Source organism: Canis lupus, chromosome 23 (genome assembly GCF_048164855.1).
Source record: "Canis lupus baileyi chromosome 23, mCanLup2.hap1, whole genome shotgun sequence".
NCBI lineage: Eukaryota > Metazoa > Chordata > Mammalia > Carnivora > Canidae > Canis > Canis lupus.
The window spans coordinates 22,050,209-22,060,253 of NC_132860.1; the positions used below are offsets into that span (position 1 = coordinate 22,050,209).

Consider the following 10,045-nt stretch of genomic DNA (forward strand, 5'->3'; position numbering starts at 1 on the left):
TAGAAACTGAGAAGAATGTATATTCAGTTGAGTTTGGATGTAAAGTTCTGTAGATATCTGTGAAATCCATCTGGTCCAGTGTATCATTTAAAGCTCTCATTTCTTTTGGAGATGTTGTGCTTAGAAAACCTATCGAGTAAAGAAAGAGCTACATTGAAGTCACCAAGTATAAGTGTATTATTATCTAAGTATTTCTTCACTTTGGTTATTAATTGGTTTAAATATTTGGCAGCTCCCACATTCGGGGCATATATATTGAGGATTGTTAAGTCCTCTTGTTGGATAGATCCTTTAAGTATGAGATAGTGTCCCTCTTCATCTCTCACTACAGTCTTCCGGGTAAATTTTAGTTTTTCTGATATAAGGATGGCTACTCCTGCTTTCTTTTGAGGACAATTTGAATGGTAAATGGTTCTCCAACCTTTTATTTCCAGGTTGTGGGTGTTCTTCTGTCTAAAATGAGTCTCTTGTAGACAGCAAATAGATGGGTCCTGCTTTTTAATCCAGCCTGAAACCCTGCGCCTTTTGATGGTGTCATTAAGCCCATTCATGTTCAGAGTTACTATTGACAGATATGAGTTTAGTGTCATTATGATATGTATTCAGTCCTTGTTTATGTGGATTGGTCCACTGAACTTTTTCTTAAAGGGGAATTTTAAGAGTCCCCCTTAAATTTTAAGAGTCCCCCTTAAAATTTCTTGCAGAGCTGGTTTGGAGGTCACATATTCTTTCAGTTCCTGCCTGTCTTGGAAGCTCTTTATCTCTCCTTCCATTTTGAATGAGAGTCTTGCTGGACAAGTATTCTTGGTTGCATGTTCTTCTCATTTAGGACCCTGAATATATCCTGCCAGCCCTTTCTGGCCTGCCAGGTCTCTGTGGAGAGGTCTGCTGTTACCCTAATATTCCTCACCGTAAAATTCAGGGATTTCTTGTCTCTTGCTGCTTTAAGGATCTTCTCTTTGTCTTTGGAATTTGCAAGCTTCACTATTAAATGTCGAGGTGTTGAGTGGTTCTTATTGATTTTAAGGGGGCATCTCTCTATTTCCTGGATCTGAATGCCTGTTTCCTTTCCCAGATTAGGAAAGTTTTCAGCTAGGATTTGTTCAAATACATATTCTGGCCCTCTGTCCCTTTCGGCGCCCTCGGGAACTCCAATTAAATGTAGGTTTTTCTTCCTCAGGCTGTCGTTTATTTCCCTTAATCTGTCTTCATGGTCTTTTAATTGTCTGTCTCTTTTTTCCTCAGTTTCCCTCTTTGCCATCAACTTGTCTTCTATGTCACTCACTCGTTCTTCCACCTCGTTAACCCTCGTCGTTAGGACTTCTAGTTTGGATTGCATCTCATTCAATTGATTTTTAATTTCTGCCTGATTGGATCTAAATTCTGCAGTCATGAAGTCTCTTGAGTCCTTTATGCTTTTTTTCTAGAGCCACCAGTAGCTGTATAATAGTGCTTCTGAATTGGCTTTCTGACATTGAATTGTAATCCAGATTTTGTAACTCTGTGGGAGAGGGGACTGTTTCTGATTCTTCTGAGGTGAGGTTTTCCTTTTAGTCATTTTGCTCAGAGCAGAGTGGCCAAAAACAAGTTGTATTGGGAAAAGGAGAAAAAGAGAGAGAGAGAAGGAAAGAAAAGAGAAAAAGAAAAAAGGAAGAAAAAAAGGAAAAAAAGAGAAGAAAAAGAGAAAGAAAAAGAAAGAAAGGTGAAAAAAAGGTGGGGGAAGCAATCAGAAATCAAAAAGAAAAAAAAAAAAACCACGGGGGAGTATCTTCTGATTCTGTGTACTTTAAGTCCCTTGGCTTCTCCTGGAAGTTGTCAGTCAGTCCAGCTGGTCTTCTGGGGGAGGGGCCTGTTGTGCTGATTTCCAGGTGTTAGCACTTGGGGGAGCTGCTCAGCCCCTGCCTGGTGCAGGGCTCAGTGGGGGTGTTTACCCCGTGAGGCCGCAGGAGGAATAACCCCAGTGGTGAGGCCAGCTCTGGAGCCTTGGATTCAGCCCCTGCAGTAACTAAGCAGCTCTCCGTCTGCAGGGCCTGGAGGCTCCGGGGCGGGGCCGCTGATCTGCTCAGCTCGGGGCAGGAGCGTCCTTGCTGTCCTGGGCCCTCCTGGCCTCTGCCTGTCCCGGGGGAGGCCGGATCCTGGGCTGTGTCCCGGCCCCTGTGCTCCGGAGCCTGCGCTGTTGGATTCGCGCTCCCGCCCCGCAGCCCCCTCCGCGGAGCCGCCGCCCGAGTCCCTCCGAGCTGCTTCGGGTCCCCCGTGCGCGCTGCAGCCCTTAGGGAGCTCGGCGCACTCTCCCGGGGCGCAGGTGTCTGTCAGTGTCCCCGGGAGCCCGAGGGCATCCCCGCCCTCCTGGGTCCTGCTCCACCTCCCCGCAAGCCCCTTTCCGCCCGGGAAGGTCGGTGCAGCTCCTGCTCCTCCGGGACGGGGCTCTCCTGTCCTGGGGACACTCGCCCCGGCCTCAGCCCGGCTCCTCGCGGGGCCCCTCCCCCTTGGAGGCCTTTGTTTCTTTATTTCTTTTTCCCCGTCTTCCTACCTTGATAGAAGCGCGAACTCTTCTCACTGTAGCATTCCAGCTGGTCTCTCTTTAAGTCTCAGGCCGAATTCGTAGATTTTCAGGATGATTTGAAGGTTATCTAGGTAGTTTGGTGAGGACAGGTGATTTGGGGACCCTACTCTTCCGCCATCTTGCTCCTCCTGCTTGCTTTATTTATTTATTTATTTATTTATTTATTTATTTATTTATTTATTTTTTAGAGAGAGAGAATGCGTAAGGGGAAAGGTGAAGAGAGAGGGAGAGAGAGATTCTAGCAGACTCCACACTGAGCACAGAGCCTAATGTGGGGCTCCATCTCATGACTATGAGGCCATGGTCTGAGCCAAAACCAAGAGTCAGATGCTCAACTGACTGTGCCATTTTAAATGGAAATCCTAAACTGATGAAAAGGGCAAAAAACAATTCCAAGACATGTCTTGAATGAAATTAGAATATTTTTTTAAAAAACCATTTATCCAATAATCAAAATCAGGAGATGTCAGAAAATATTTAAATCTAGATCATCTTTAAAAATACTGGAAGATAGGGGCACCTGGGTGGCTCAGTGGATTAAGTGTCTGCCTTTGGCTCAGGTCATGATCCCAGGGTCCTGTGTGCTGGGTCCTGAAATCAAACCCTGATGTTGGGCTTCCTGCTCAGCAGGGAGCCTGCTTCTCTCTTCCCCATTCGTGTTCTCTCTCCCTATCTCTGTCTCTGTCTCCATCTCTCTCTCTCAAGTAAAATACAATCTTAAAAAAATACTGAAGAGGGACATCTGGGTGGCTCAGCAGTTCAGTGTCTGCCTTTGGCTCAGGGTGTGATCTGAGAGTCCTGGGATAGAGTCCCCCATTGGGCTCCCAAGGAGTCTGCTTCTCCCTCTGCCTAGGTGTCCCTCTCTCTGTGTTTCTCATGAATAAATAAATACAATCTTTAAAAGAATACTGAAGAATATTGCAACAGCAGGCCCACATTATGCATGGCAATGTGCTTGATTTGTGTAAATTTGTTCTTTATGGAGAGGACATCCCCATCACTATAGTCTCCTCTTCTCACTTTGGGTGCACTCATCAACACCATGCCTGCATCCCTCATTCTGTTCCCTGACTGTTTTCACTAGACATAGAAATACATAATCCCTTTGTAAGACATAAAACTTGTAAGGAATGGGTACATTTCTTTTTTATTCTGCATTCTCTTCTTTGGCAGATCTTTACACAGAAGAAACATTTCATAATATAAATTTACAAAGGCTTCAGAAAATCTACATATTAGAGGGACTCATATGTTTAATACAATTTTACTCACAGCATTTACAAATGTATTCTCCACTCTTCTTGAGCCCCCTCTTCCTAAACAATATGTCTATTTTATGATTTATTTGTCTTGGGTAAAGACAACCTATCTCCAACTAAAAACTTGATCACACCTTCCCGGATCTGCTTGGTCTTAACTCCATAAACAATTGGGTTCATTGTAGGAGGCAGTAGCAAGTAAATGTTGGCTACAATGATGTGTATGTGGTGGGGGATATTGTGTCCTCCAAAACGGTGGGCAAAAAATGTGAAAAAAGCTGGAACATAAGTGATGACAATAGCACATATGTGGGATGTGCAGGTGCTAAAGGCTTTGTGACGAGCATCTGCAGATGACAGGCTCACTACTGCCCTCAATATCATAGTGTAAGACACAGAAATACAGCATATATCAAACACACCAATAAGGAGAGCAACCATTAAGCCATAGATAGCATTGACCTTGAAATTGCCACAGGACACCTTGGCCACAGACATGTGGTCACAGTAGGTATGGGGAATAAAGTTGCTTCGGCAATAGGGCAGACGCTTGGTGAGGAATGTGAATGGGAGGATGAGCAGCACACCCCTCAGGAACGTGGCAAGACCTGCCTTGGTGATGACAAGGTTGGTGAGGATGGTGGAATAACGTAAGGGGTGGCAGATGGCCACGTAGCGGTCCAGGGCCATGAGCATGAGCACCCCAGACTCCATCCCAGTCAGCATATGGACAAAAAACATCTGAGCCAGGCAGGCATTAAAGTGAATCTCCTTGAGGTTGAACCAGAATATGCACAGCATATTGGGTACCGTGGTGGTGCACAGGGTGACATCTGTGAAGGAGAGCAGGGCCAGGAAGTAGTACATGGGCCGATGCAGGGCCTCCTCATGGCTGATGAGGTAGATGAGCCCACAGTTCCCCAGGACAGCGGTGATGTACATGAAGCAGAATGGCAGGGCGATCCAGGTGTGTGCAGCTTCCAGCCCAGGGATACCATTCAAGACAAAGAATCCTGGGGCCAGGCTGGAGCTGTTTTCCCCACACATAATGGCTGATAGGAGGTAGGCATTTTATATTCTTTAAAAGTGGTGATTTCCTGGATAAGAAAATAACTCAAAAGTGAGTAGGGGGCTTGGAAACTGAGTACAACACTTTTTTTTAATGAAAAGTAGTAAGTTCCTCTACAGTCATATGTATCATAAGATTCTGCTTTTGGTTCTTAACATTGCATGTGACATGGACAAATTGTTTAGTCATTTTAGTGCCTCAGTTTTCTAAATCTCAGATGAGGACAATAATTGTGCCAACCCCAGAAAGTTGTTGGAATTATTCTATCATACATTTATATAATGTGCTAAAACTGTTCATAGTATATAGTGAATGCTCAATGAATATTAGCAATAATACTACTATTATTACTATTCTCACCTCTGTATAAGGCATCCTATGTGATCAAATTTATTTTATTTAATATACATAAATTCAAATGGAGCTGTTGAGCCCTGCTGTAGTTCAAGTGTCACGGTGCACTTAGGGTGTGAAGGTAGTATTAGATTTTGAAAACCTTAGTTATATTGGATGATTGAGAATCGAACTTTAGAAAGAAAATACTTGTTAGTACAGCCTTCAAGACAAGCAAATATATTCTCATATCTCAAATTTGTATTTTAGGCAGAAAAATGATAAATATCTATTGTCATTTGAATGATATCCAGGGACATCTATTCTAGCTATATCCTTGCAAGTCTCCTGGTAACTCTAGGTAACTAAGCATGTGGCCATTGGAACCTCTTCAAGGAGAATGGTATCCATAGGAGGTCACTACTGATGCCTACTTCCTTCTAAGGGAACACTACAGCCACAAGATTAAAAGACCAAGATATTAAGATAACAAAGGAGGAAGAATATTTCATTCTGCATAACTGGCTTATAAATTAAAATGAATTATGTCATGGAAAATTCTCAGGCTCTTCTAAGCATCAACACCATATAACTCAACAATTACTCCATAATCATTGAGCATAAATAATCAAACAGCACCAGCTCTTTTTCCCTGTCAGGAAAAGATTTCTGTCTATACCATCCCTCTCAGATGATTCCCCAAGATGCATGTGAATTCTTCTATTGAGTAAATTCTATTGAGTATTCTATTCTAGAATAGAATATTCAATTCTATTTTTAAACTCAAGACATAAAAAGGAAGAAAATTAGATGTATACATGTCTGCCATCTGATAATGTGAGAGCAGAGTCTTATTCTATGGTTGCTTATGGAAAAATAGACCCTGGGGCTTCATGAGCTTCCAACACTAACTATCTGGATGGTCTTGAACAAATCTCAAAGTTTTTATTGGTGTTCACTGGAAAACTGTGTGGAGGTTCCTCAAACAGTTAAAAATATACCTGCCCTACGACCCAGCAATTGCACTGTTGGGGATTTACCCCAAAGATACAAATGCAATGAAACGCCGGGACACCTGCACCCCGATGTTTATAGCAGCAATGGCCACGATAGCCAAACTGTGGAAGGAGCCTCGGTGTTCAACGAAAGATGAATGGATAAAGAAGCTGTGGTTTATGTATACAATGGAATATTACTCAGCTATTAGAAATGACAAATACCCACCATTTGCTTCAACGTGGATGGAACTGGAGGGTATTATGCTGAGTGAAGTAAGCCAGTCGGAGAAGGACAAACATTATATGTTCTCATTCATTTGGGGAAATGTGTGGATATATTTTATATATAAGTGAAGGTAAGTGCACAATAACTCAATAGAATGTGTAATTTGACAACACTGAAAACTGATAGAGCCAAGATTTAAGTTGGTTTGACTTTGAAGTCATATGTTTAATTAATATCTATCCATTGTCCTAAATTAGTGATCCTAATCCTGAGGAATAGTTTCTGGGCATAATCCTGAGGAAAAGTTTCTGGGCCTAACTAGCTTACACAGTTCATTATGATATAGGAAGAGGAGAAAACTTGTTCTTAACAGTGTCTTAGGGAAGAGAAAGAATAAATGTATAAATGTATAAAGTTACAGAAAACCAGTCTCTAGTCAAGGGAGGTATCTTTGCAGAGGAAATCTTCCTGTAAGAGAGAATCTGTGAGATAGCTGGATTCCTATTTCTGGACTTGTTCACATAAACACTGTATGGCACCTGGTAGGGGGGTTGTACAAGAAGCTTTCCATAGTAAATCCTTTTTTCAGAAATTCCTCTCAATGCCTTCTAGGATTCAAGTCTATTCTTACTTTCCATTTGCTTGCAAAGACCATTTCCACCAGAAGTAGTTCTGAGTACAGATATCTATAAAGGCAAAAGCTTTTGTTTTCCTCCCATTGGAGCCCATTATTGTTGAAACTTTTTTTATCGAATGAATTCTGAGGTAGTTTTAAATTTATGTCATGAGTAGGGGTATGCTGTTTTTCCTCTTAGCCTCTAAGTAAATGGTCATTTATTCTGGTTGGAGTCAAGAAGAAATACTGAGCCTACAATCAACCACATTTCAAACAGTGATATGTCTTGGATTATAAGTTTTATATTTTGGGAAAATGTAAGTCTTTGGGAATCACCCAAACTCACCTCAGTATCAGCAAAGACCAGATTCATAGACATGACTGAGACTCCTGAGCATGTCAGTGTTCTATAACAACCAGTTTCCGCCTCTACATAGTATTGCTGTGCCCTTTGAGGATTCTCCAGATTTGAGTGTCTGCATCTGATTGGATCTCTATAGTTGATGTCTCAGAGGGCTCTGAAGTAAAGGTCCTTTGGGACTTTTGAGGTTATTTTACATTGATCAGCTGTTTAAGCAGGAGTGAAACTATAAAACAATAAGTGTATCAAAGTTAAATGTCTTCCTCCTGATGTGGACTCTAAGAGATCTGATATTCAAAAAATGATGTGCTTTCCATTTTTATTGATTTATAAAATAATGGTCTGAGTACATAATTATAAAATTCCAAAAATGTACTAAAACACCTATAATATCAATGTTTCCTTTTAGCCCCTAAGTAAATGGTTCATTTTACCACCCTGAGTATGTCTATGTGTCTCTGTGTGTATATTCAATGCATATAACATATATTACATATATGTTCATTATACACATACACACACACACACATACACTTGAAATATCCTATAAGTCAAAAACTGTTACAAGAGACAATAAGGTTATCATATAAGGATAAAGGGGTCAGTTTATAAACAAGATATAATGGTTATAAGTATATATGTGCCCAATATTGGAACATCTAAATATATTCAGCAAAGATTCACAAACAGAAAAAAGAGACAGCAATACAATGATAGTAAGGAAATTCCCTACCCACTTTTAAAGATAGATACATTATCCAGGCATAAAGGCAATGAGGAAAAATTGGACTTGAACTACATTTTAGACCAAACAAACTTAGACAAATACAGAACATTCTATCCAACTGCAGCAGAATACACATTCTCCCCAAGCACATATGAAACATTATCTGTGATAGATGACATGTTAGGCCACAAAACAAGTCTGAGAAAACTTAAGAGGGGCACCTGGGTGGCTCAGTTGGTTAAGTGTCTGCCTTCCGTTCAGGTCATGATCCTAGGGTCCTAAGACTGAGTCCTGTATCAGGCTCTGGGCTCGGTGGGGAGCCCCTACCTCTGCCCCTCCTCCTGATGCTGCTTTCTCTATATAAATAGATAGATAGATAGATAGATAGATAAATAAAATAATTAATAAAATCTTTAAAAAACAAACTTAAGAAAGTTAAAAGAATATTAAGTATCTTTTCTGAGCACAATGGTATAAAACTAGGTATCAGTAACAGGAGAAAAGCTGGACAATTCCAAATATGTAGAAATTAAACAATACACTCCTGGAGAGCAGTGGGTCAAAGATGAAGACAAAACATGCCTGGAAACAAATAAAAGTATAAACACAAATTATCAAAACAAGTGATACAGAAAAAACAGTTATAAGAGGGAATTTTATAGTAATCAATGCCTACATTAAGAAAAAAGAAAGATTATAAAAATGAAAGATTTTTTTAAAAAGATTTTATTTATTTATTCAGGAGAGAGAGAGAGAGAGAGGCACAGGCTTCATGCAGGGAGCCCAAGGTGGGACTCGACCCCAGGTCTCCAGGATCACGCCCTGGGCTGAAGGCGTTGCTAAACCGCTGAGCCACCTGGGCTGCCCAGAAAGAAAGATCTTAAATAAATAACCTAACTTTACACTTCAAGAACTAGAAGAATGATGAGTATATTAAGATATAAGTTAGCAGAAAAAAGGAGATAGCAGGAATCAGAGGAAATCAGAGAAGAAATAAATGAACCAGAGACTATAAAAACATTAGAAAAGATCAATGAAACTAAGAGCTAATTTTTTGGGTGACTATATACTATTTTAATAACAAACATTCTACTCACAGAGTTTTTGAAAGTCCTTTCCCATACCTGCCTCCTCCACTCTTCTGCACACAACCTGGCATTCATTTTGCCAGATGAAGAAGCCACACTTTGAAGATACCTACTGACTTGATAAGGTCACCTTGCTGTTAGCAGGCTGAACCAAACTGAAACCCTACAGGTCTTCCTACTCCCAAATTGGTGCTCTTCTTCTGCATCCCACCTCAGAGATGGTAAGGTTCAGAGGAATGCCACTTTAAAAGATAAAACTGATACCATAGAAATCTGTGAGGAGAACACAGCAGTAAGCTCTTTGACATCAGCTGTAGCAACTTCTTTCCAGATATGTTTCCTGAGGCAATGGAAACAAAAGCAAAAATAAACTATTGGGACTATATCAAAATAAAAACATTCTACTCAGTGAAGGGTACGGCTGACAAAACTAAAAGGTAACCTATAGAATGGGGGAAAATATTTGCAAATGACAAATCTAATAAAGTGTTAGAATCCAAAATATGTAAAGAACTTAACACTCAAAAAGTGAATAATCCAATTTAAAAATGGCCAGATTATGTGAATAGACATTTTTCCAAAGAAGACCTACAATGACCAACAGACACATGGAAAGATGCTCAAAATCACTCATGATCAGGAAAATACAAATAAAAACTACAATGAAATATCACCTCACACCTGTCAGAATGGCTAAAATTAACAACACAGGAAACAGATGTTGGTAAGAATGTAGTGAAAGAGGAAACTTCTTGCACTGTAGGTGGGAATGCCAATGGTCCAGCTACTCTGGAAAATAGTCTGG

The 10,045-nt window shown here is 40.7% G+C and overlaps 1 protein-coding gene across 1 annotated transcript; it reads right to left on the reverse strand.

Annotated features, from left to right (window-relative positions):
• Positions 1-3,703: 3,703 nt before the first annotated feature.
• LOC140615460 (olfactory receptor 52N2) lies at positions 3,704-5,919 on the reverse strand. Its single transcript, XM_072795321.1, has 2 exons — positions 5,252-5,919; positions 3,704-4,919 (listed from the first exon to the last, which is right to left on the reverse strand). The coding sequence occupies exon 2, from the start codon at positions 4,867-4,869 to the stop codon at positions 3,898-3,900; it is 972 nt and encodes a 323-aa protein (XP_072651422.1). The 5' UTR covers positions 4,870-4,919; positions 5,252-5,919; the 3' UTR covers positions 3,704-3,897.
• Positions 5,920-10,045: the final 4,126 nt, after the last annotated feature.